The following is a 27,647-nucleotide window of genomic DNA, read 5'->3' on the forward strand; positions in this document are numbered from 1 at the left end:
ATATAAATCATCAACGAACGGAACGACACACATGCAATATTTGAATTATTTAAAATAATTTGCCATCAGAATAGATAGCTCATGTGAATCGAATCGAACCACCAATTTCGAATGGTTTGTGACGGTAAAGGAGAAGTTTGAGCGCATGTCCCAAATGTATTTGTAACACCGAATTATATTGTTGCCAATAACAACGGTACTGATTTCTCCGCTAAATCGCAAATAACCCACACATCTACACAAATCTGTGTATATCCATACAAACATATACAATCGCACATACTCACAGTTCAAAAAAAAAAGAAATCTGAGTTATGGTATGCGAATTTGGTTGATTCGTAGGAAAATTTTCAGACCGCACGCACGTCTGATGAAAATTTTTCATAACAACAAAAAAAAACCACTGAATTTTCCATGTGAAATAAAGTGAAGATAAATTCTACAATTGTTTTTATTTTCAAGATAATTACCATAATTTGGAATAAATATAAGAATATTGATAAGTGAATGAAATTTTTTTACATAAAATTCGGATAGTTTAAGCGGTGGCAAAACAAATTGTATTGAAAAAAATGTGAATATGTATTAAGGTGCACAGTATTTGAAGGGGTTTCTATCTCATTTTCAACAAAGCAAGCAGTGAACTTAGCGCTGATCAATTATTATAATCTCAATCAATTCCATGTCGTAAGTATGGTATTATTTTCAATTTTCACACATAACCCGAAATCAACAAGCATAATTGACTTCGATGATATAAATTGTTCATATTTAATGACCAGTTACATTGATTTGAAGTAAATTGAAATGCTGAAAATTCATTGAATACCCATTCGATGTTCTGTGTGTTCATTTATCATACTTAGCACTCCTCTTGTCTTCAACCCCATGAAACTCTTCAGTTGAATTGTTAAAATAACTGAACACACTTGAGCCTGCCAGAGGCACACGCAAATCCTTCCAAATGGTGTTGTACTGCGTTATGCAATACACTCCAGCCTAACCATCATTTTATATGTATATGTATATATGTATCGGTCGTTCGGCACGCATATTATCCCAGTTAGTAGCGATTCAGGCACATTACAGTGAATGGGAAAAAAGTTCAACGAACTTTACTGATTTATTTATCAAATGCAGCAGTTGCAGCATTTATAACTACTAACCTGAATTTTCCATCATCGCAGCTCACATGAGATGAACATTGAAAATCATGTAAAGACAAATCTTTTTTTCTTTTTGTTTCATTTAATGCTTGATGCAGATTGCAGACACTACCATCATCTCAAATGAATTTATTTTGTTGAGTAATAAAACAAATGTTGAAAAGCATGTTTTTGTTTGCCGATTGAGCTTATCTGAATTGGAAAACCGACTATAGACCCTTCTTCGTCAATTATTTGTCAAGTGAAATTTAAAAGGTGTGTTTTCAAAATGTATTCAAATGAAAAGAAAAGCCATTATAAATATTGAATTGAAAGCTTGAAGCAAAACGTGCAAACTCAATCACGTTAAACCATACAAAGAAAACACACTTTACATTTTAAGTTCAATGATATACTGCACATTTCTGTCTTGTCCTTGTTTCAAGTACAAGGCAACAATTGTCTTAGCATGTTTTTGTTAATTCACATTCACATTCATTGTGTAGGAGTGCTAAATGTACGTTCGCGAAACGTTTTTCATGCTAACATTTTTTCTAGCAATTCTTTTTTTTTGCATCTGATCTTTAACACAGCAATCGTGCTAGTGATTTTATTTATACTCGTAAAAAATTACTATTCATTAAAATTGTTTTGGGGAAGAGGAAAAATGTAAAAAAAATTCCATCAGTAAATTGGCGTACTCATAGCACTGCATGTTGTTGATTGAAACATGCACAAATAAAATATGACTAAAATACTTCAGTTAACATCTGACCAATTTTATTAGAGTGACCCAGAAATTAATTGATTGATATTTAAAGAGAAAAAAAAGAGTTCTAACAATATTTGTGCGACGTGTGTGCATATGAATGAGACAGAGTGTTAGCATTGTATGTTGAGCCGAGTTCAATTTTAACGGCTTAGACATTTCAGCCGACACTCATAAATCTGCAGACTTCGCTTTATTTGCATAGAAAAAAAAAAATCATTGCACAATAAACGGCATGCGTGTGTGGCCGCCGATATATTCTTTCCATCTCTCTGCTAGAAAATCACGAAAAATATTTGCTATTAGACATTCACAGACGAACGTCCACCACCAGCTCAAACTCTTTAGCTGTTGGCTATAGGTTTATTTAACGAGACATGGAAACTCGTCACTATAGCACTTAGCGCATATACTTTTTATAAAAATGCGACTATATTTTCATCTAGACTGCGCGTCATCCTCCACAAATGTATAGCAATACCAAAAAAAAGAACACATATATACGATTTTTGCTGGTTTATTCGCATTGTAAAACGGTTTCTTCTATTGATAACATATAATATACTATGAATGATAATTTATATTGACAATACACACGTGAATACGCTCTCAAACGCTCTCTTTACGCAGGCGGAAAAAAAAATTCACACTCACAAACAGCAATCGACCGTGTTTACACGAACGCTAAACACCAGCACATGTATGCTCAGCACAATGACGTCGGTGACAACGCAAAGAAGAGCACTGTAGTGTTTGAGATTCAGTGTGATTCGGTGCGCCGTGGATCCCAGACCTCGGATCATTTTTGTGTTGTTTCAATCGTTTCAGACGTTATAAGTATAGCGAAATTTGATTTGGCTCATGATACACGCGCCACTGCAATAAAAAACAATCAAAAACACAATTTTGTCGGTAAAGTTTTTATGTTCATTTGTTTGCTTTTTTTGTAACTTTCGGTTTTGAAGAGAATCGAGATTTATTTGTGTGTAGTGTGATTGATTAAAAGCAATTGTTTGCACCGAGCACGAGATATCCGTGCTACATTTGATGACAGATAAAGATGAAGCAAGCTACTACTAACAACATTCTTTTTATTTCGACTAACTAATCTCGCCTAATCAAACAAAAGTGATAATCAGGTAGATTTATCTCATCATGTGTGTGTGTTTGTAAAACTCCATCAAAACATTACAAAATCAGAAAATACAAATTTTAAAACGGCTTTGGAACCAACCAGCCAAAATAACACGACAAAGATGTCGAGAATTGCGTTTGAGATCTAAACCAATTAACTACTAGTTAATAACTAGAAATGTGCAAAATTAATTATGTGTCTGTAAACAATTTGGAAGTAAAGATATTCTGTAGCTTCTTATGTATGAGCCAGATTGAAATTACTTTGTTAAATTCACGCGAAAATATACTTCATGCATAAAAAACATGATAATGAGAAAGTCAATAAAAAATTAGCACTCGATATGCGGCAAAGCGAAGAACAGTGAAAAAGTGAAAACTTCGTTTAAATTTTCTGACACAACAAAATACCAACTTGTGTAACCATAGCCATCCAACAATGTAGTTCCGAGTGTGTTACGTACTTTGAAAATGTAAATACAAAAGAATAAGGAAACAAAAGAGAACATTTTTAATAATGTAGTGCGATTTATTGATTTTCAGCATCATGACGCACGACCATAGAAGATACGTATATACAATCCGATGTTGGGTTGAAAAAGTAAAAAAAAAAAAAATTGTCAAAATTTGAGTTGAGGAGGCGATACATTCATGTTCCATTTGCTTGATAAGCTAATGTTATATAGAACACAGAGTTGGCCTCAAAACGTCACTCCAATAATAAATAATAATCAGCAGCGACATTTGTTTGGCAAAGCACAAAAAAAACACACAAACCTATTGTGGAAAAAAATTGAATGCTTAGACAAAGTTCATAACAAAATTATTGACGATTCCACTGTTTTTGTGTCAAATTAACACCATTCTCATTGGCCACTGCACGAAAACAATGTTCACTTGGAAAGGTGGCGAAACTTTCCTATCCTAATATGGTGAAAATTCAAACATTTTGTTTTTTTGAATGATTGTCTTAGTGAATTTATCTGGCTTTCACATTCAATTTTATTTGAAACCATTTTTACAAAGATAAATATTTTCACAAAAAAAACACATTCTCCGTTAATTATATATCTGTCAAAGATAACCGAAATTTTAATTGCTGCTTCATTATTAACGTGTACAATTTGAGTAATAATGTTACATCTACCACAAAGAGCAGGTGGAATTCAGAAAATGAAACTGTAACAACATTACAGGCATTTTTTGGGATAAAAATAAGACTATGGAATGTTTTTGAGAATTCAGTAGCAATCATAAAATTGTATTGAAGGCAATTACAGTAAAATTCGCTTTTATTTAAATACAAATTGACGTTGTATTCTATAAATAAAAATGTCAACGCTTTAAATAAATAGTTAAGATAAAAAGATATCGAATCTGAATTATGCATAAGATGCTCAGCGTATATTCTTTAAAAAAAAACCGAATAAAAGTAACCGTGCTGATAACGGGCGAATGTAAGAAAAAACCGGAATTTTGCATATACAAAATTTAAATCTCATATATATTTCGTCGGCAAATCTGCTGAAAATCAACAAAAATTGGCCTTGATCTGACCAATAAAGCTCTTTCAAATTCAAAATCTCAAACATTCACACTTATAATCCAGCTGTTTTTAAAAAGTATTGACAACCAATGGAATAGATGTAAATTTGCATTGTTTAAATCAAAAACATGATTTTATTCGCAATGTGCAAACTAATAATTGAAAATGTTGTTTTTCTTCTTTTTTTTATTTGCAGAATTAACGTATTTCAATTGTTGTTGAACCCATATACGCATTGAAAGAAAGTGAATCTTGTTTGGACGCGTTTCGAATCGATGCACGCAAATCAAAACGCATTTTCATACGGATTTTAATATGCATATTTATTTAGATATGTAAATGGAACGCAATACTATAATGGATCCAGGAAATTAATCAATTGAGTTGAATATACCATAGTGTATGTCTACAACAAAGATTCTTATGACTTGATTGGGAATAGAGGAAGTCAACAACAAGCAAAAAAAAATATTTAAAATTTGTAACTTTAAAATTCGCCTATAAAAATGGGTGAACATGAGATGTCATCGAATCCAAATAGCTCGCAACAAATCATCCAAAGTTGTAATGCACCCGTTTGCATTCAAAATGTACCAGCATCGTTGCAAATTGAAAATGGTACATCAGGTACATCTCCGGTACATTCAAAAAATGCGAGTACTATAAATATAAGTGGTAGTACAAACAATAATGGCAGCGTTAGTTGTGTAAATCCGTTGAGTAATATGGCAATTACAAACATCAGTGGCAACAACGTGAATCGGATTAATAGCGGAACATTGAATAATTCAAATGGAATACCGGCGAATATTCGAACAACGATGAAGGCTAAAGGACCGATTCGAGTTGGATTTTACGATATTGAACGTACTATCGGCAAGGGTAATTTTGCGGTTGTTAAATTGGCCCGACATCGCATCACTAAGAATGAGGTAAGTTTCACATTCTTTTCTATTATTTGTGGTTTTGATTGAAATGGGGCGGATGGGGCGAATATATAATGATAATAATATATATGGCAACGTAACATGCCAAGTTAAAGCACAACAAAACAATAGGAAAGCTTACATTATTCAATGAACACACATGAAAATTGTATTGTTTATATTTATTGCTGAGAAGGCAAAAAAAACAACGAGAAAAATAACGAATGCCTTATTGTCACCAAGTCGAGAGAGTTATGAGTGGCTTTTATTAAGTTCAATAAGACTTACGTAGAATATTGTTGTAATTAAGCCGCTATTGATATATCAACGCGATTGACGTCATGTGAGGAAAAGAAGCGTATTGAACTTCACATCTGCACGAAACTTTGCGTTTTTCAAATACATTTTTTCGCTTTGCATGAAGATTTCTCATTTGTTATTTTCAGCAGGAAATTGGGAAAATGTGTGTGTGTTTGCGTGTGCTCCTTCTCTCTTTATTCAATTGAGTATTTGGATAAACATTTTAAACGAATATATTGAATGATTTACAATCTTAATTTCGATCTAGATTCGCGTGCACCTCGCCGTCCGATGACGTTAATGGTGACGATAATAAACAAATGAATCATGTGTTCAAAAACCTCAAGATCTCGTTGCGCAGAAAATGAAAAAAAAAATATCCAACGACAAGCGGCTATTTCAGTAGGTTTAAGATCTCGTTAAAAATAGAAAAGTGAAAAAATTCACGGCGACTGATATCAATTCGAACTGGGTCTTACATAAAAGGGAAGAAAAGATATGATGTTTCTGTTTTTATACTGTTATTTTTATAAATAGCCACAAAATGTATTTTTGGTTTATTTTTTTCGCGCAGTTGAAATAGCGACAATTATGCATTCTTTTACAATGATATACATACACATATATGTAGATTACAGCTGTTTTTATTCGTTTGGATACCAAAATATATATGTTACGAAATATGTTTGTATGTGGTTAACGTTTCTTTTTCACTCTCTCGTGCGTCAATAGACGAATACTATCAAGCGATTTGAATAGTTTAGAAGTTTTCAAAGGCAATGTCAATGTTAAGGCAGGGCTGAACTGTATAGATTTATAACCGCTTAATTGAATTCGTTCGGAATGAAACATTGATGCAATCATTCAGAATTGGATACTGTAGATTGTACAAGCTGTCTATTGCCAATTAACGTGATAGCTTTAATCATTGTTTTGTTGTTGTTTTTTCTTCTCACATTTAAAATGCGAACGTCAGAAATTTTAGGGCTTTCGAATAATCATGTTGTATTAACGTCAGGTATGAATGCGATGATATGGCAATGATGCATCATTGTAGATTCTAAAAGTAAAGATGACATTCTTCAAATGTTCGATTGTGAGCTCTACATTTGAAAAAAAAAAAAATAAGAATTAGCATCATTATTTACGTAATTGAGATTCCGATTTCGACGTAAGTGGGAATGCACAATAGAAATTATTAGTACAATATTACTTTGACTTTGACCGCAACACATGCCACAGCAGTTATCACAAGCGCTTTCGTTGCTTATCAACTCTCTCGTCCGTACACTTATTTGCGCTTCCCCCGCGTTTAGAATTCATTATAGATTCTTTAATTTTGCCCTCGTTTCTCACCTATTAGCATATTCATGGCTCAAAGCACTTCAAATGCACGACAAACATTTAAGGACAAAAAATACTTTACCCATCTCATCCGCACCAGAAATGGTATTCTAGTATATCTACAGCTCTCTGATTTTTTTTATTGATTTTCAAAACATATATAATTTCTCATTCGTGCGTAAGTTGAGAGCTAAGAGATACAGTGATAATGTCATTACTTACTGACATACTATTTCTATTGTATTAGATTGAAACGGTTGCGCGCCGACGTTTGAATGTGTTTGTGTGTGTGTGTGTGAGTTGGACTGACTAATACAATTTGTATAGTGTGTATTTACGTCATATTGACGTCAATATTGTATTATGAGCCTTTGCTTGTGTGCGACGGTATAAAGTCAAGTCTGACGCGTATCGAATGATGTCTGTAGAATATGCGACGACGGTAGACCGTTGTTTACTGAAATCTCAACTTAAATTCACCAAATACTGGTGTATGGTGTTTATTTTCTATTTCGATAGATGTGGATAGATATAAGTTGGCACAATGAAATTGCTTCACACATCTTGCGATGTTTGAGACACGTTCGTGTGCAATTTCTTATTCAAATGAAAGTATACACTTCACTTTTTTTGCAGCTCCTTTCATACAGACTATCTTTTATCAACAGCAATGTGTCAACTCATTATGATGGGGTGTATATGCATGCAATTTCGTAAAGTTTTTGATAACCATGGTACATGCAAAAAAAAAAGTTTGCAACCAATCTGTTCAATTGCGGTTATATATTTGTAGCACATTGACACACATTCAGTGCTAACGCTATGAACGAAAAAAAAAAGTTGAAATATGTTTCATTCGGAGAGTTAGGTTTCAACTTGAAATGGTCTATGCATGTAATATTCATTTGATTAGGTATTTTTCGTCTTTATATTAATGACGAGGCTGAATAGGGTAAAAGTCCAATTTCTCTTACATTCAAATACCCATTCGATCACAAAAAACAAGTACTGTACACTTCAGCAATATTTGTTGTCTAGACTTAATTGATAAGAAATTTATTCGTCTATATATTTATAAATGGGGCTGTTTTTGTTTTTTTTTGATCGATTTTCAACAAAACTGTATACATATATTTGTAGCGATTTTAATCCAATTCCTATGAACATATTCCTCCATAAATTTCGTTTATTATCAATATGATTTTATCAGCACGTAAAGAATTTAACGATCTATGTCTCATGGCAAGACAAATCACCTCATTCCGACAAACTTTATTAAAAAAAAAACCAAATATTATTCAAATGTTATTGATTAATATTTTCTATTTCTGATAGGTTGCCATTAAAATTATTGATAAGTCACAATTGGACAGTGGAAATTTGGAGAAAGTTTATCGTGAAGTTGAAATCATGAAGAGATTAGATCATCCGCACATCATTCGTCTGTATCAGGTATGGAAAATAAATTAAAATACAAAAATAAATGTCCAAATGCTCATGTCTTGCCATTTATTTCTGAAGGTGATGGAAACACATTCATTTCTTTACATTGTGTCGGAATATGCGTCGAAGGGGGAAATTTTCGGTACGTTATTATGTTTATATTGTGAACTATGTTTGAACTGTAGCAACTAATTAAATCCGATAATCTCATACAGACTATATTGCTCGTTATGGAAAAATGAGTGAGCGTGCAGCACGGCAAAAGTTTTGGCAAATCCTTTCTGCCGTCGAATATTGTCACAAACGTGGAATTGTTCATCGGGACTTAAAGGTTAGTTGGACTTAATGCCGCATGTTTGTCCATGCTTTGGTTTGTTAATCAAATAACTATTTATTTTATCTAAGGCTGAAAATCTGTTGCTGGACTCAAATATGCGGATTAAAATCGCAGACTTTGGCTTTTCAAACTTTTTCCACCCAGACGAATTGTTGGCAACGTGGTGCGGTAGCCCGCCATACGCAGCTCCAGAAGTAAGACGATTGTTGACTTAATAAGCTGTAGTGCTTCTTTTTGTTGTTTTTTTTTTTGTTGAAAAAAGAAATACTCAGCCATTTACTTGGATTTTTATCTAAAGGTTTTTGAGGGTAAACGATATGTTGGTCCTGAAATTGATGTCTGGGTAAGTAACAGCAATGCATTTAACACTTTTATAGCCATGTGAAAAACAACACCATTTTCCTTCTTAATTCAGTCACTGGGAGTTGTACTGTACGTATTAGTTTGTGGCGCTTTGCCATTTGATGGATCAACTTTACAGTCATTGCGTGACCGTGTTCTATCTGGACGATTTCGTATACCATTTTTCATGTCATCTGGTAAATGAGAAAAAAAAAATTCGAAAACAGTTTGTTTGACACGATGATATCATTTCTTTTGCCAAATAGATTGTGAATCATTGATTCGAAAGATGCTTGTTCTTGATCCACATCGCCGTTACACGATTGAACAAATTAAACATCATCGATGGATGTTGGTTGAAGTCATGGATCCGATCTCATTAGCATGTGATAACCAAAATGTTTCAGCTAGAAATGGAACAGCAATTACTGAACCAAATGAACAAATCCTAAGACTAATGGCCGGGTTAGGCATCGACGCACAAAAGACTTGCGAAAGTCTTAAGGTGAATACATTTTTTTTGCATGACCGATTTTTGTGATTTAGAAAAATATTAATTAATTCTTTTTTTCATCAGTTAAACAACTATGACCACCATGCGGCCATATATTTATTGTTGTTGGAACGTTTGCGAACGCGGTCTGTGTCACAAGACAACAACATCGGATTATCGAATAGTCAGTTGAATGGAACACAAGTAGTGAATATGCATTCAGTGAAAAATCCATATCCAACATTGGAGCAACAACGAAGACGACCATCGTCGATTGCCGAACAGGTATTACGTCAAATGATCGAAACTCAATTAAAACACATACAAATTAAACACTTTCAAATATTATAGGCGATGCGTAAATTGGGCATATCTAATAATCATTCAACGTTAGCGTCGAGTACAGAGCTTCCTCTAGAACCAATGCCATCATTGATGACATTACGCGATACAAGCATACGCGAACAGTGTCCATCACCATCAGCGACTGTTTCGTCTACGTTACACTATTTACGTGACAGCAATGGTGGGATATTTTGTGGAACGCCAATTCATGGTTCTAGTCGAGAACGAAGTAGTCGTGACTTTCATTCACCATATGGTGGTGCATACAGCAGCCTTGCAACAACAGGCCGTGAAAATAGTGTGCTGCTTTCTCGTGAGATGGGTCCAAATGGGGCCTATCAACATCGAGCCTCTTCAAATCGACTTCTAATGACAGCCGGTTTGGATCAACGCATCATGAAACAAAGCACTGAAGACTGCCGTCGTCTTCTACAGCAGGTATGTTATATACTTTTTCTACCGTAAAAGTAGTGTAACGAGGCCAAATTAACAAAAATGTTTTTTTTTTCAGGCAACAGCTGTCGTAACAGATCCGATTCGTGCACAATCAACGAAACCAACTACCATGGAATTGGGCACAACACCACCAAAACATCCTTCGAATGGATTATCTGCACAACCACCGCCACCACCACAATTCAGAGCGCTCAGCACATCGAATAGTTTCGATTCGAAATCTAGTATTCCAAATTTTTGCCATCGTTTCCAAATGTCCGCAGAAGCGTCGAAATTGTTTTATACACTGCAACAAAGCCCTTTACCAATAGGCACAGAACAGGTTGAATATAGCGCTACTCTCAAGTTTTTCTTTTCCTTAACATTTTATATGAGCTTTGTGTTATCATTGTTCGTTAGGTTCAAGCCATGGACACCCAATCGAAGTATGCATCAAATCAAAACGCACATGTTGTACTAAATCCAGAGATAAATGTACCAACTTTGCCGCCGGCTAGAGAAATGTCACCCAGACTTGGGTTTGTATTAAATTCAATTCAATGTATACCTAATGCCAATGGAATACTAATATTTTTTCACATTAAATTCGTTGCAGTGAGGTGTCGAGCAAGGAATTGGCACCGCCAAAAGATATTCGAAGCGGAATGCAGCCATACAATAGCTATACGCCAGCGATTGAAGGAGATTCTAGTACAATTCAAATGCTACGACATTCACAAATCATTCAACAATGCAGTTCGAGCACAGATGAAGGATGTGACACAGATCACGGTGAAATGGAAGATGTTGTTCAGCCATCAGTACCACCATCAATTCAACGGCTCAATTCGTATGCAAGCAGCAGTTCGTCAAGTGGTGTTGTCACAAATTTCCATTCAAAAAGTCTGAGCCAAAATTTAAGTTGCGAATCATCACGCAGTAATTTTTCAACATTTGAAAGTTTAGATTTAAATCTGTCGGACTGTAGTGATTTGGCAGCTAGTTTACCATCATGTGCGACCAGTATTGCAACAGTTAATGATAATTCAAAAGACCACGGTAAATCATTGCTGCTTTTTAAGTTGAAATACTTTTTTCATTCAGATTGAAATTAATAAATTCTTATTATTTATTCATGTTATTTCAATTTTTTTTTTTTTTTTCAAAAATCATTTCCAATGTTTGTTTTCATTGCCATTTAAACTATTAATGCTTGAGTTGTTGTTGTTGTTGTTGATGTCATCAAATGTGAATGATGCATAGTAATAATGACATTTGTATTTTGCGCATGAAAATGCATTTCTCACTAATTTCATTCATTTTGAAAAAAAAAAGAAAAAAAAAACAGAACCTAATCTAATCATTTGTTAAAGACGTTAATGTTACATGTTTTCCAAAACAAAATATTAATACAGTTTGTAGACCTGTGGTTAGTGCTTCTACCATTCATCCATCGGTTTGTCTGTCAATGTCTGGAAAGTTACAATGTTCCCGTCAAAATCCATTGGGCTACAAACAACATTTGTGCGATAGTTGTAGACCAACCACACGATCCCCCGTTGATTTTAGGTATAATTTTCATTCTTCAATTCATATTCCATTTTCAATCAATTTAGCCATTAACTAAATATTTATTAAAAAACCATTAATTTCGAATGCGTGCATATCACACACATACATATACATATTTTTTTGGTTTTCCTATGCACACAAAAAAATTTATCAAATAAAATGCCCGAATGTATGTTTTGATTTTTGTCACTCTTCTCGTATAGGGAGGGTCGGAGAGCGTCTGATGGTCTAGTGGCACAAGGTATACTACAATCGAAGTCAGAGCATTCAGTAGATGCAACAATTGCATTCAACAGTCAACGATTGCATGATAAAGCAAAAGGTGTACTTGAATTGCATTTACTTCAAAAAGAAGCGTCCCAACTTAAAACCCAGTATCAGGCAAATGTAACGCTCGATGAAATGACGGCACGTCAAATGCAGCATATACTGTTCCACGACACACCGAAACCGTTGAATAAAAACTGCGAAGGGCACTTCAATAAGGCCGGCGATTTAGCAATTTACCCATGCAAATATGACATTGGTCGTGATATGAATAAAATGAACGAGCAATGTGTTGCATTACAAAAGCCGCCATTACAACAGCAACTCATGCAGCATCGTTTACTTCAGCAGAAGCGACAAGTTCTTCAGAAACAAGTTGCAATGGAAAATGGTTTAAGTCGACGACAAATGTTGCGTCAACAAAGCTATAAATTGGCACAACAGCAACAAGTATTGCCACCGTTATCATTACCACTAAGCGAAGTTGAATCGAAAGATTTGCTTGCATTTCAAGCGTTAGTCGAAGGATCATCACCAAAAAGTCCACATTTATATGTTTCACAGTCATCAAAGTCGCCCAGTTTATCGCCAGTATTAAATGGATCTCCAAAAATGATAAAAACATCGCATCTACAACAAACAATGCAAAAACCATTACATTCACCGGGTCATGTGGCCGATAGTTGGAACACCATATCCGGTTCAATGAAAACATGTCAAATTAGCGAAAATCCAATGGTCGCAGAGAACGGATGGTCTGCACAAACGCCATCTTTTCAGGTATACTTTTCTAACCAGTAGAAGTATATTCAAAAAATATCGCGTTTTCTTTTTTTCGGTAACGATTCTGAATTTTATTGTATAATTTAACCAAAACATACAAATGTAGTAAAAAAAAAGCGTTTTGTATTCAAACATTTTGTATTTATTGCCATTAATTTTATGTTCGGTAGAATGTTAAAGATTTTGTATACATTAATTAATTAACTACAACTTGTAGAATAACCACAATGATTTGCATAGACGAATTAAATCTAGTCATTTTTATTTGTTTTTTTATAAGAAAAACAGTCAATAGCATTGCAGTAGTTTTATTTCTTATCTGATTAATTTTTATTTGAAAATTATAGAATGCTTTCGATTACATACCAACATATATTCTTGTTTATTATTCTTGTCAAAACTAGCAGCTTAACTGTGTACAAAAAATGATGCATCTTTTATATCACCACTATAATGTGAAGTGATTTTTCACACAATGAACTTGATATTGTTGTGGATATTTCAAGGAATTTACATTCAGTTATGTCGTACATATGTCATCGATGTTAAATAGTAGCTAATGTTTTTGAATCTCTTTAGAGCCCGCAAACTGTTGCAAGTTTTTTCATGATTCATGAATGTTAAAATATGCTTCTGTGAGTTGATTTGAATAAAATTCTTGTCGATGGTATTTTAAACAAAAAAAAAAGGCGAGCATGAACTAGATGCCGAACAATAAGAAAACAAATATGCTTTATTGATTATGACATCGGCGTTTTCGTTCCAGGTGAACATAATACCACCCTGGCCACATTCACTTTCAGCAACAATACTACAACCATTGAATGAAAGCCCTTTGCTAGAACTCTCCGAGCAAATGGAATCGATTTAATATGGATTTAATTTTTATTATTATTTATGCTCTTTGCCCAACTACTTTATCATTTATCGTAACACATTTTATCGTAAATCGCAAAGACAATTGAAAACGAGAGATGAAGAACTAAACTTACAACTTTTGATTTGAAATATAATAATACTATTAGTAGGTATATATATACAATATAAGAATAGGTGCTCGTAGGTGATCCTCAGGGATTAATGCGATCCAAATAAAGTGTCTATTTGACATTTATTTCCTCTTTTGATGTTCTCCATTCAAAACAATTCGAAGAACAATTACAGCTCACACCAAAACGGACGGAAAGATCGTTCAATTACATTAAAACCATAAAATAAACAAAAAATAATAATCAAAACTATCAGTTAAATAAACGATGCCAATGTTGGAATAAACGTACATTGAACTGCAAATATTGCTCTCAATTCCATGCGTGGAACAAATTGTTAAAGACTGGTAAATAGTTAATAGCACCATAATTCTTAAAAATCTGGTTTCTGTTTCTATCAAAATAGGTGAAACTAACACACACACACACATACATAACAATTGAATGAAAATGGGAAACTACGAAGAAGAAACGTTTCCTTTTGTTTTCGTATTGAAAACGAGAATTAAAAACGGAAATAAAATCCAAACTCAAATAGTCGTCATATCTGCCGTATCTTACTTTATACTTATAATGTACGATTTTTGAATAAATGACATCACATAGAACTGTAAGCTTATAATATCGTCTCAAAAAGATAATAGAATTCCATTCTCATTTTTTTATGAATAGCATATTCATTGAGAAACTTCTGATGGATCATTATCTTTTTTGACAGAAAAGTAAATTTGAGGAAAAAAAAATGACTAAAAATATGCCTGTCAATTGTTTTTTTGTTCGCTCTAATTTTTGCCTTACAATGTGAAGATGACATTTTCATTTGAATGCTTCAATTCGATTGAATTCAATCCAAAAATGGGGAATTAATTGGCGAAACACATATATCAATTGTTTTTTATTAGCAAAATATACTTAATTAGGCAGATAAATAAAAGATGAAACAAATTGGTGATTTGCACATTTCCTATTTTTAGCTAAACAATTTTTTTTCTCATTGTTCAACGTTCAATTATGTTTTGCTATTATTGGATAAGCATTTCAGAATAAAACTAAAAAAAAAAATTATGTAGATTGGAAATTTTGCAAAATTATTTAGCCAATTGAATTAGTCAATTTAAAGTCGAAAAAAGAAATTAACTAAAAAATAGGTTATCAAAGCGGTTTTTGAAGGGTCGATAAATCATATCAAGATGTCCATTAGAAAATTATCTCGAATGCGACACACAACAAAAAAGGCAAGACCACAAATTCATTTTATACCCTCTGGAATTGGAAAACAATGAAATTAAACATCTCAATTGGAGAAGAAAACGATAATTACGCGACAACCTTCTGGAAAAAAATAACAACCAATATCTAGGCCTATGAGATAATGAATCCGTTGAATTGCGCAGAATTACTGCAATTAAATTAGAAGAAAGTCAATCAGTTTCGAAATAAAATCTCGATTTTCTTTCTTAGTAATTGTGACAATAAATCTAACATAAGTTATGTGATAATTTCAATAAAAAAAATACAATGAAAGTAAAAAAAGCCATTTCTTTTAGGTCACGTCGAATTTTTTTAACGTACACACCATGGATTATTTCTAACGAATTCAGTTCTATTTTTTAAAATATGACCTTTGTTTACGTGAAACGATGAGAGAAGAAGATGAGAAAAAAAATCAACTTTTACACATACAAAACAAAAAAAAAACATTTGCGAATATTTACAATTTTTTACAGCCCTCTAGTTGACACACACACACATTAATGCCACAATATAATTAAAAAATATAACCAAAATAATTGAAAGTTCATGGTTGGAATTCTGATCAGATATCTCAGACAAATCTAGCACCGCGTTCGTCTTGTAAATGAAATAAAATTTATCACAAAGAAAAAATTTCGCATAACAAATACATAAATTGCACAAAATATAATCAAAATTTTGAGAAAGAGAGAAAAAGAAAACGAAATGAAAATGTACAAATGTAATGTGTTAGTGGTGGAAACACATGTGACATGATCGACGTTTTTTTTCCTGGTGTCATCTGAGACTTCATATTCAAACACACAAAAAATTGTAATTTCTAGTTAAGAAGTGATCGTAAATGTAACACAAAATTATTATGGAATAAACTGTATACAATTATCATCATCATCACAATGACTTTTCATTTCAACGTGACAAACATTCGAGTAGCGTCTACTTATATTCTCAATGTTCTCGCTCATCTTACACAGCAAATTTTGTCTAATGAACTTATGTGTAATTAAATCTTAATTCTCTTAGAACGATCGTCGCATACTCGTTAGCAAATTCATTCAAGTAGGCAAATTGTTCACTTGAATGTGCTTTGTTTTAGTAATTCACTTGTGAATTTTTATTCAATGTATGCTTTTGCGCAATACAACGAAAGCCACATAATGTAACGGCCATACATAAACAAAACTTAATTGAATGTCATGCCAACCACGATGTTGTAGTATTTGCGTTCCCGCCGAATAAAACATGTTTCAGTGTTGATTTAACTTTTGATTTGGCAATCTCACGATACGCGGTTCTCCTTCACGCTGTGTTTTTATTTTATATCTTTATTTCTCATTTTCAACTATCAAATTGAATAATTCGCGCATATATCATCATTGCAATTTGTTTTCAATTAAATACATATGTGGTAAAAGAATAAATTGAAAAAATTTATTATAAAAAAGAATAGTTTGTCAATTCTCGTCAAGCAGTCAAAAATGATCTCAAACAAAATACATATTCCGCTTGTTGGTGTGTTTGTGATCATAATTGTGCAAAGTTGTAAGTGAAACCTTGAAAATAACTATCTTTTTTTTCTTGAAATAAAGTAATAAGAAACGAATGTTTTGTCATAGCGTTTGCCATCAAGTGCTGGGACTGTAATTCATATTTGGATAAAAACTGCGGTCATCCGTTTGATAATCGCACTTTGTCAGTCACCGATTGTAGCCTAATTGCTGATAGAAATATGCAAAAATGCCGTAAAATTGTGCAAAAAAGTATGCAAACATTATTTTATTTCATTTCGATGGACATTTATTAATTTTAAAAATAATTAACTGTCTTTTTGAAAAAAAAGTTAATGATGGTGGCGATATAAAATATACTCGAGGATGTTTAATTGATGACCATACATCACATCAGCTGAGCGAAGCGTCAATCGAATTATGCAGTACTGATGGCTGTAACTCAGCTCCAGCTAAATTGCCATTTAAATTTTCGGTCTTATTAGTACCTGTTCTAATTGGTTTTTATTTTCGACGATAAATGATTTATGTGAGTGCATGAATATGTGTATGTATTGCAAAAATACAATTCTATGATTGAACATCGCAAAATATTTTGTTAAAAAAATACACAATTTTTGGATCTTTTATAGCATTTATTTTGCAATTATAAATTAATTTGCTTTTCATCATAATTGTTTTTCAAACGTAAATTTTCCATGTAACAAATAAAAACCGGTGATCGATTTTTATAGAAATAATTACTACAGTGGTTTTTTTATCAATTTCGATTTATATCCATATTTACAATCAATATTATATAGGAAAGTGCTATCTTACGAACATCAAAAAGGCCATCAACGTTGATTCATCAAAATGTACATATGTAAGTTCAATAACCGGGACTACAATATACAAATACTTCGAATTTATTATGGTGGAAATAAAAGAAATAAAACAGTTACCAGAATTTATTGTTACATGAAATTCGTGTTTTCCTTATTTACCCCTGAAGCACAATAGTAATGTCGTACTGGCCGTCTTGTATAGCACTGCTAAATGCGAGAACACACGAACGTTACGCACGTTCGTCCACCAAAACCAAGTGTATTGACTCTCATAAAAAAGAGAGTGGAATGAGTGGTTAGACATCGCGACTCCATTTAATACTTTGAATTAAAGCAGTTAGTATCACCGATAGGGCGAAACAAAAACAAATTCAACGGCTTCTTTTGGCAATACCAACTTTACATATATTTTATCATAAGCTTTATCTAATCTAAAGAATAGGGGAATATCAAAACTACTTTAATGCAATTATTTTTGCAAATTATTTGTTGTTCAGCTAGTTTTGCATTATATTTTGCTAGATATTTTGTACGAAAAAAAGCGAAATTCAAAATGAAGGGAGGCCGGGGAATTATTAATTTCGTGAAACTTATTTAATTTTCGTAGGTACCGTTGGTAACATTTTCATGTTATTTACATTTCTCAATATCGGCGTTTGTTTCAAAAATTCAATGTAATTATGCAAATTAATATTCAACAATACAATAATTCATTATTTATTCACCGCTGGGTTCAACGCAAATTGAAGCTATACTAGAATAAGGTGTTTTGTTTCGTTAACATGTTATTATTATCCACCATATAAATATGTAATGCGGCGAATCTCGTTGCCACTAAATAAATTAGTCCATCGATTATTTGATGAGCACGGCGATGTCATTCTATATTATTTTCAAAGTATTACTGTGAATTGATTAAGAATTAATTTCGTATTTTCTTCCTCGCGGAAAAATCAATCAATCTTCAATTGGTCTCATTTAGAACAAGACAGTTATAATTATCATTAATTACTGCAACGTCATATGACTCGTTTTATAATATTTAATCGTAAATAATTTAAAGATTTTTAAAAAAATTGTCTTCTTCAAAGGACAAATTGAAATTAAATTCATTAATACATTTCCGCATTGAGTTCGAAGTATTTATCAGAGAAAATCCATGTGAAAATATCAGTTTATTACTTTTTGTGAAATATCAACTTGGCAACGGATCAGCAAACAAATTCAAAAACAAATTGATGTAAATTCAATTACAAATAAAAAAGCATCATGTGCATTCAATTAGTTTCAAATATTTTATTATGAAATGATTTTTTATTTAATTTACAAAAACTCACATTATAAATGAGTAAAAGAAAATAAAAGAAAAAATATGAATTGATTGTTTAATTGTTCTATAAATCGAGAAATTAAATATTTTACGTAAAATTTTGTGTTTTTTTTTTAAGGTACCTCATATTCTCTTTCTATCTCATATTCACGAGTAGAAGAAAACAATTGGTGATTTGTTTGATTATATTTTATAAATCGTAGAGTTAAATAATTTTTTGAAAATTTGAATTCTTGCAAGCGTCACAACAACTCTGATTGTTATCAGTTTCCATAAAAAGATATTTCTTTCCATGGACTGAACTTCAGCGAACAGATTTTTACGAAACAAAGTCTTGGAAAATTTGAAGCTTCCATTAAGATTGTATCTCCAATTGAAGCAGCCCATGTACCAAAAGGTCCGAGACGAATGCCGAAGAACACAGCCACCGTTGCCCATGCGATTACAGTATACGCATTTTCTTTATTCAAATATTTTGGCTTGAGCTCTTTGTTTTCCATCAAAAATTTATATTTTACTGTGTAGAAATCGATAAGAACGTCATTACGGTATTCCGTCAATCTTTTATCTCTTCTATATCTTTTGTGCTCAGTTACACGCTTTTCCACGTTATCATACTAATGAAAATACATAAATTGGAAGTTAATTTAAATCATGGATGATGTAAAATCGAATGAATTTATTTCATACCTCCTGCATCAGTTGCCAAACTTTCGGCTCATAAATATCCAAAAAATCTCTATAGTATATATATCGATGGCCAATTGTGTCATATAATTCATTTATTAATTGTTCTCTTAATTTTTCTCTTTTGTCGATCAAATTTTTCTGCAAAAAAAAAAAAATAAAGTTCATAAAAATTCATTAAATATTATCACATCAAAATTCAAACCTAGCAGACACATACGTATAATTTGGCCCGATTATCATTATTGGACTTTACTAAGGCAAGGTATTTTTTTCGAAGTTCAGCATCAAGTTCTGTTCGTTTTTTGGCATAAAGCAGTTTGCTTCCAACGAACAAAGCAAATTCTTTAAACTAGGAATTCAATTCAAAATATTGAAATAAATTGATCAATTTTATTCGAATCTATGATTTTACCTCTTTGTGTATTTTGTCTGCTATATCAATGTGAAATTCCGCAAGTATAGATTCATCATAAATGAATCCATCTACTCTATGTCTGTTGATTTCATTGTTGATTAACTTTTCGGTCATACGGGTGTCATACTCATTTATGCATTCTGCTGTCAAAATTGCATAACCCAATTGAGCCGATTCCTGATATGTAAATTAGAGGTTTGGTATTATAAGTAATATGCGTTGTAAAAATATATAATGTACCGTTTCTGCTTCCATTTTCTTTTTTAAATATTCATGATACTTTTCATCGTTGATAGCATCCAAGTATTTTTGCCAGTATTCAGCCAATTGGCCTGCTAGAACCATTTTTCCATTGATCTGTGTAACAGGGAGTAGGTGTTTTTTAGGCTTCATGTCATTCTTGATCCATTCTTCCTCCTCTTCCGTCTGTTGCTTTCTTCTCTCATCTTCCTTGTCTTTCTTCTCTGTTTTTTTTCCCTTCTTTTTCTTCGTTTCGGTCGCTTTTTTTGTTTCCGTCTCTTTCTTCGTTTGCGTCTCTTTCTGCTCTTCCATCTCTACATTCTCATCAGGGATAATCATAGCGGGTGGATAATGGACAACAAATGGTACCAACGCATCGAGAGAATTGTGAAATAATGATGTAACCTTATTTAAATTTCTTTCGAATGTAGAAATGTTTTTTCGATTGTAAAATGGGAATGGCATTAAGTGTGCTCGCAGCACTGGGAATTTCTCCACAATTTTTCTGCGATATTCAATTTGGACGTTATTGATTGTTGTGGGATCTAAATTCAGGAGATAATCTAAATGTTGCTGTCCGTCAAACATAGATGTCTCAAAAATGTCTGCATTAGAGTCAATGTTAAATTCGCCCCAGTCTCGTACAATGATATGAAAATCGGGAAACGGTTTGCTCAGGTGTGCTTTTGCCATAGTCATCATTGCAGAATCAGTAGCTAATGATAAACTCAATAAGTCATCTTCGGTCAAACGTTCCTTCACATTATGGCATTGAATGGTCGAAAGCAGTGTGGTCAGAGCAAGCATCTTTATAGTGTCTTCGGGAGTGTATCTATAACCGTATAGTCCTTGCGTATCTAATACGATGATTGCAGTACTCTCCCCATATGTGAATACCTCGTGCCACATCCAAATTCCATTTGTTACTATTTCTGAGCCACGTTCGGATAAAAGGTTGCCATATTCATCTCTATTATGGGTAATCCAATTCCATATTCTGTTCTCTTGATACTGTTAAAATATACGCAAAAATAAATATTATATTTTAATATGCGAATGTTTGTATTTTCTTTCAATTCTCAAGCTGGTGTACACTATTACATGGGTTAATGTAAAACGTGTTTGCACGTTGATATTACGTTATGAGTTCGTCTCAAATTTAACTGTAAATTGTGTGCACAGCAACATATTATATCAGTGAGTTTAATACAGTATTGTCTGTGCACAGTTTTCGCATGTAATTATGAAAAAGACATTCAAAGAAAAACTATTTTATACTAAACTATTATAATATTTCATTGGCATAAACCATAAACTAAGAATTTGTATAAAGTTGTGGTTATAAAAAAATCATTCAATTTCGCCATGTGCCTATTTAAATGCCAGCAAACAATGTACAGTTATTGAAAATGTGAAATGATTATAGGCAACTAACATACATTGTGTTTTTTTTTTCATTCTTACCCTGTCTTTCAAAAATTTGATGAAAAAATTCGCAAGAAAAGTCTTTCCCGAACGAAGTATACCAGAAACCGATAGAACGACCACACGTCGGTTTTGATGTTTATATGGACTCAAAAGTGCGTTCAATTTTTTAACGTTCAAACGAAATGTGCGATCTTTATATTTTATAACTTGAAAAGGTTCCTTCACTTTTAAATCATCACGAAGAGGACCCATAAAATTAAAAACATCAAAACCATCTTCATCCACCAATTCATGCGACGTCGGTTCGATCGACGTCAGTTCGTTTTCATGCGACGTCAGTTCGGGCAATGATGGTGACGCCGGTTCGATGGTGATCGCTATGCTTGTTGACGCTTCCACCATTGGCGAAAAAATACCTTCATCAGGAGTTTTAACCGATGCGATAGTCGTAGAACCAGGAACTTGAATCGATACGGTAGTCGACGGTTCATTTACAATATCATCAACTATGTCATCCGAAGACGATGAACCTTGAGATTTCCTTGAGTTATCAGACGCTTGATGAACCCCACTATCGTCGTCGAATGAACTCGATGCACTCGCCATCGCAACAAGTCTTGCTTTTTTTGATCCATCTGCCATTTTTATGCCGTTTTATTTTACTTTACTTGAATCACTTGAACTAAAAAAATAAATGCGAATATTCACTTGAATTTAGACCATATGATTTTTTTTACAATGGCAATTTTCACATGTGTTACAATCTCAATCGCTCAAACTGCAGTAAGCGAAAAAGAATTTCGAACGAGAGAAATGATGTTTGAAATGTTCAAGATGTAACACCTTCTAATAAGATAGACAACAATTTTACAGTGTAAGTAATGACATTTTAACGCTGCGTTATCGAAGACGAATTAAACACTTGTTATATAGTTTTGGTTTGAGCGTAGAAACATTTTCGATTATTTTTGCATACATTTTGAACAACCATAAAATGTGCGAATAAATAATAACCGAATGTGTGGCGAAAATCAGCAATTACGTTTGTCATTGATATATTTTAAATATATAGTAATTTCTTCACGAATACACAATTCGGAATAATAAATGCCGAACTTACTATGCTGTTTTTTCATGTTTACGCTACGACAATACCAACATCGTGATTTTAGTTTAAACATGAAATTGAATAAATGAAATACAAAAGTCAAAAGTTTTATGTTGGATTTAAATATTTAACAGCATTTCTTAGATAATTCTAATTCATTCTAATGTCTTGGTCAAAATGATAATTTTTTTATATTTTGGAAATTCTACTGAGCATTCTTAACAGCGACCGTTAAATCAAAATTAATAACATCATTTATTGCTGCCGCAACATTCGGTATTTGTTTTCTCACTTGAATTCAAACTACGCGTAAATAAGTTTTCTACAGTAGCAAAAATATAATGATGTCAATTAATAAAAATAAAATAAAAATACAATTCCGGTTCTCAAAAAATCGGTGTTGGATACGATGGAAACAATGTTTTTTTTAAATCCAAAAATACTACGAACTCAAACGCTTGAATAGAAGATTTCGATTTAAATTCATTTGCATTAACAGTGTACAAAATGTTGCAAACAAATGCGGTACAATAAAAGTAAACGTGCGTCGAAACATTTGCTCATTTAAAAATGAGTTTCTAACAGTTTCTTCTCGGAAACTTATTAGACAGATAGTTTAGGAATGACACGTTTGAATTGAAGCATTATTTGAAATACCATTGCAAATATACTATAGAGCACAGTTTTTTCTTAACCAAAGGAACAAATGGGCATATTCGAAAAAATGATATTTTTATCAATTAAAATGGTTTTAACAAAATCAACACATTTTTGAGGTTATAAAACTGTTTTAATGTGAATCACAATTATCAAATTAATTCATTTTTAATTTGCGTAAAATTGTTGATGAATGAAGCGAAAGCATCTAGTGCAGTACTCAAAATAGAATAAAATTTGTATAAAACGAAATGAAATGTCTTTTCTGCTCCTTCATTTTGGGTTCTTTGAACATATTTGAGACAAATGTTTTAAAGTAAAGAAGATGATCTCAGCAATACTTATAAAACTGCATCCGAGAAACAATGCCGCGGCTCCGCCGATTGATACTTTTTAAAATGTAAATAATACGTAAATTGAATATTTCTAAAAAGAGCATGCCTTACCAACCAAAAACTGAATTCCAAATTTCAAATCTCGTTTGATTCTAGTTTTCTTAATATTTGGTCTCATCCGAATAAGAGGATAAGGCCATGCATTGTGCTCAATTGTGCAGACAAATGAATAATCAACCGAATTGCAATGCGGCACACACAGACAGATTTTTTGTTACTCATGCCACACTACACTACTCAATAGTAGTAATTTTTTGTCTTGTGCACAATGGTCACTGATCACTTTACTTTCAATTTTTTTCGACTTTCATTGCGATTTCGTATTTTTTCGTTTTTTTTTTGTTTCTTTGTTTTTGAGCTCTAGTGTGTCCTATCACTTATTTTGTTATATTATGGTTCATTGAGTCTTTTATCTCTTTCAACGATTTTTTTGTGTCCTATCACACTGTCACTGCCACTGTTTTGTGTCCTATCACTGTTTTTAATTATTCATTAATTGATGGTTGTTGATCGGAAATTTGTTTTAAAAATTAAAATCATCGATGCTCCAGTCGAGTTTTTTACTGCCGAATAGTCCACTTGTATCAGCTGGTGATGCCAACATTGCTTGTCTTTTGGCACGGTCAAGTGCCCTTCGTGCAGCGATGGAATCTTCGACAGAATCTGGCTTTTTCTCCGAATCCGAATCCGGATGATTGGTAGGTGACATTCGGTTTAAACCAAGACCAACAAAACCAGCAGAGGTTGACGGTTGTTGATCCCGAGAATCATCATCATCATCATCATCATCATCATCATCATCATGGCATGTGGTATGGTGGTTTTTGCTGGCCGGCTCTTTTATTGCTGGTCATTTTTTTTACTTTCCGGTCGTACGCATCCAGCACTTGTTTGATGTGCATGTCACGCAGAGCACCTTTCTTGTGATGTTGTGCTGTGTTTGTTGAAAGATAAAATAATTTTATTAAAGTCAATATTTTATATAATATTTATAATAATAATAATCCTACCCATTCGGTGAACAATATGCAAAAGATAGCTCTTCAATTTGAGAGCTCTGTCAAATGGTTGAACTTGGTTTTGATTAATGATGGCAAGAAACTTGTTATATTCTTGCACCAACTCTTCTTCCGTCATTTTTGAAATTTCAGCTGGTGTGTGTTCATGTTCATCACATGATGCCATGTCATCATCAGCATCAACGTTCGCTGTCACGTCGACCAGTTCATCTGGTTCGTCCTCTGGTGGTTGTTCTTTGTGTTTTTCAAAGTTCCAAAGACGTTTTTTTGGACAGTTTTTGGGTGGCAGCATTGGCCCAATAAACGTTCTTGGGCGCCCCGGACGTTTTTTGTTTGGGCTGGTTAGCGGATCTTGAACGCTTGCCAGCAGAGAGTAGAAAACACTACCGCTATAGTAATACTATATTAACAGTGCCTATAAATAGTTACTATTTGTACACATTTCGATTGTGTGATCACAACAATTTTTGCGAACTCTAATGTGAACAATGCAACTCTTTGTATTTAAAATCTGCATACAAAGAGTTGCATTGTTCACATTGGAGTTCGCAAAAATTGTTGTGATCACACAATCGAAATGTGTACAAATAGTAACTATTTATAGGCACCGTTAATATAGTATTACTATAGCGGCAGCGTTTTCTACTCTCTGCTTGCCAGTGTCAGTACTTGCGCCTTCGGTTTTGGACCTGGCTTGTTTCGTTGTCGTCTTGGATTGCCGAGGACACCTATTCTCGTCAAAATGCGGTGGCATGCGGTCTCGTCTTGTTGAGGAGCACGCGGACGAATATGAACCCTAAAATTTGTAATTGTAATGAAAAATAATAAATAAATGTAATAATAATATAATATCACGGGGGACGGCAGTCCCTCAAGTGACGCAATACCAACATACATATGAAATATATGTATATTTGCGTCACTCTATATATACTGTAAGGAAATGAAAATCGATACCGCTGACTTTTGGAAAGGGGTTTTTGCATATTTTAGTAAAAAATTTCAAAATTTGACCGCTAGGTGGCGTTTCAAAAAAAATGGTAAATTTTTGGCTTTGTCCATTCTTGACCACCCAAACCAGAAACAAATTTCCGAAAAATATCATATTCGGAAACTGGAGTTCGGGTAGATAGTGTTGAAAAAAAAATTGTTGGAGTCGATCGAAAAGTGTCCGAGATATGATCATGTCAAAAAATCTTACGAAAAACACGAAATTCTTGAAATGATATGTTTGTGTGTCCGCAAATTTTTTTCCGAGACATTTCTTAAATCGCCGGAGACCGATTTTATTCGAAAGTAGATGGAAAACTGAGCATACATGTCTCTTCGAATTTTTCGATTTCGTCACGCAAGTGCCTGGGGTCTGAGTTCGAAAAAAAGTGGAATGCACTTTTTCAGTTTTTCATTGAATGGCCTACTTTCTGTGCATATGAAAGGTGAGGTAATGATCTATATGTCGTTGGAAAGCTACGAACCTCAGCTATCCAGATCTGACGTCAGATTGGAAAAAATGTCTAAAATGATCGCTAGATGGCGCGGCATGTGTTGTTTTTTTGGAAAAATGACAATGACTTTTTTCACACCTACCAAAATTAAAAAAATTACATTCATTTTTTTTTCGTGGTAAACTGAGCGTTTGTTGGGGACTAAATTCGTGATGTTTTGGTGTATGTGTCATATCTGGGAAAATTCGTTCCAAAAAAAATTTTCGGTTCCAAAATTAAAAAAAAATTTCGAAATTTTTCGATTTTTGGAGAATTTCTAGATTATGGTACACGGGGTGTTCTTCAACAAAGATACGTCATTTTTGGCTCTTTGGCAAGATATTGAGCTCCCCAAGAGCATACAGCGAAGAAATTTTGAAAAAAATTCAGTGGAGATGGTTCAATCCATTTATGACCATACTATTAAAAAATGGGGAAAAATCGATGAAAATCGTAATTTTGTTTAAAAAAAAAGTGTGAATTACGTTTTTTTTATCATAGATCGAAAGAGCACTCAATTTTGAACCAGTGTGCACATTTTTTAAAACCAACATTTTTCAAAATTGGTCAAAATTCGAAAAAGCGTGTATTTGGCGGACCACCTTTTTAAGATTTTTTAAATAACCAGGAAACTACACCTTGAAATGATGTTTTGAGGGCTTTATTCAATTGAAAAAAAATGAATTAAAACATCGGTGCAATTAGTTTTGAATAGATTTGGTAACCATACATACTACAAATTCACCGTAGAAATTTCTCCTTTTGTTTCGAAATTTTACAAAAACAATTAAAAATGCAAAAAAAAAAAATCGAGAGCAAACATTAAACTCTAATTCAATGTAAAAACAAATGATAAAAGTATGGCAGAAAGCAAAACAAAATTGGCGTGCATTGCAAGAAATCGATTAATATAAATATTCTTGATTTCCAATGTGATGAATATCAATATATGAATACAATAAAATAATATATAAAATTAAGGCGAGGGTAGCGAGCCAAAAATTTTTGTAGATTTCAAACAGAAAAAATAAATTTAATGTTAAAACAAATGATATAAGTAAAAAACACTTCTTTGGAAGTTCTCACTGTGACGCAATACTGCACATCAAATCTGAAAATGAT

General features: G+C 33.0%; 3 protein-coding genes across 6 annotated transcripts; 2 read left to right on the forward strand and 1 right to left on the reverse strand.

Moving 5' to 3' along the window:
• The first annotated feature begins 408 nt into the window (after positions 1–408).
• On the forward strand, positions 409–16,315 carry LOC116348734 (serine/threonine-protein kinase par-1). 4 transcript variants are annotated; one of them, XM_031779817.1, is made up of 17 exons: positions 409–687; positions 4,791–5,526; positions 8,500–8,616; positions 8,686–8,749; positions 8,823–8,938; positions 9,013–9,138; positions 9,243–9,287; positions 9,360–9,483; positions 9,553–9,791; positions 9,864–10,064; positions 10,131–10,562; positions 10,636–10,902; positions 10,980–11,098; positions 11,176–11,618; positions 11,975–12,128; positions 12,335–13,178; positions 13,948–16,315. In XM_031779817.1, the coding sequence occupies exons 2-17, from the start codon at positions 5,101–5,103 to the stop codon at positions 14,050–14,052; spliced, it is 3,822 nt and encodes a 1,273-aa protein (XP_031635677.1). In that variant the 5' UTR covers positions 409–687; positions 4,791–5,100; the 3' UTR covers positions 14,053–16,315. The 4 variants fall into 4 exon arrangements, with proteins under 4 accessions (XP_031635677.1, XP_031635675.1, XP_031635678.1 ...); XM_031779815.1 differs by lacking the exon at positions 409–687 and adding an exon at positions 2,693–2,826; XM_031779818.1 differs by lacking the exon at positions 409–687 and adding an exon at positions 2,693–2,826 and having other exon boundaries at positions 15,718–16,315.
• A 170-nt stretch (positions 16,316–16,485) lies between these two features.
• LOC116348856 lies at positions 16,486–17,672 on the forward strand. Its single transcript, XM_031780029.1, has 3 exons — positions 16,486–16,966; positions 17,041–17,184; positions 17,265–17,672. Exons 1-3 carry the CDS (start codon positions 16,903–16,905, stop codon positions 17,450–17,452), a joined length of 396 nt encoding a protein of 131 aa, XP_031635889.1. The 5' UTR covers positions 16,486–16,902; the 3' UTR covers positions 17,453–17,672.
• A 1,555-nt stretch (positions 17,673–19,227) lies between these two features.
• Positions 19,228–22,664, reverse strand: LOC116348883. The gene is made up of 6 exons (XM_031780073.1): positions 21,899–22,664; positions 20,435–21,445; positions 20,192–20,371; positions 19,997–20,128; positions 19,780–19,917; positions 19,228–19,706 (listed from the first exon to the last, which is right to left on the reverse strand). Exons 1-6 carry the CDS (start codon positions 22,502–22,504, stop codon positions 19,353–19,355), a joined length of 2,421 nt encoding a protein of 806 aa, XP_031635933.1. The 5' UTR covers positions 22,505–22,664; the 3' UTR covers positions 19,228–19,352.
• Between the last annotated feature and the right edge of the window lie 4,983 nt (positions 22,665–27,647).

This window comes from Contarinia nasturtii, unplaced genomic scaffold, assembly GCF_009176525.2.
Source record: "Contarinia nasturtii isolate CC-2019 unplaced genomic scaffold, AAFC_CNas_1.1 Cnas_scaffold_2678, whole genome shotgun sequence".
NCBI classification, from domain to species: Eukaryota; Metazoa; Arthropoda; class Insecta; order Diptera; family Cecidomyiidae; genus Contarinia; species Contarinia nasturtii.

What these genes read in the sequence shown, in the direction of transcription:
- LOC116348734 (XM_031779817.1), top strand. Translation starts at nt 5,101, where the DNA reads ATGGGTGAACATGAGATGTCATCGAATCCAAATAGCTCGCAACAAATC. An exon ending in GTCGAAGGGGGAAATTTTCG is followed by an intron (nt 8,750 to 8,822) that starts GTACGTTATTAT and finishes AATCTCATACAG; the next exon opens with ACTATATTGCTCGTTATGGA. An exon ending in GCCGTCGTCTTCTACAGCAG is followed by an intron (nt 10,563 to 10,635) that starts GTATGTTATATA and finishes TTTTTTTTTCAG; the next exon opens with GCAACAGCTGTCGTAACAGA.
- LOC116348883 (XM_031780073.1), bottom strand. Translation starts at nt 22,504, where the DNA reads ATGGCAGATGGATCAAAAAAAGCAAGACTTGTTGCGATGGCGAGTGCA. An exon ending in TCAAATTTTTGAAAGACAGG is followed by an intron (nt 21,446 to 21,898) that starts GTAAGAATGAAA and finishes ATATTTTAACAG; the next exon opens with TATCAAGAGAACAGAATATG. An exon ending in TTTGGCAACTGATGCAGGAG is followed by an intron (nt 19,707 to 19,779) that starts GTATGAAATAAA and finishes TATTTTCATTAG; the next exon opens with TATGATAACGTGGAAAAGCG.
- LOC116348856 (XM_031780029.1), top strand. Translation starts at nt 16,903, where the DNA reads ATGATCTCAAACAAAATACATATTCCGCTTGTTGGTGTGTTTGTGATC. An exon ending in GATCATAATTGTGCAAAGTT is followed by an intron (nt 16,967 to 17,040) that starts GTAAGTGAAACC and finishes GTTTTGTCATAG; the next exon opens with CGTTTGCCATCAAGTGCTGG. An exon ending in CCGTAAAATTGTGCAAAAAA is followed by an intron (nt 17,185 to 17,264) that starts GTATGCAAACAT and finishes TTGAAAAAAAAG; the next exon opens with TTAATGATGGTGGCGATATA.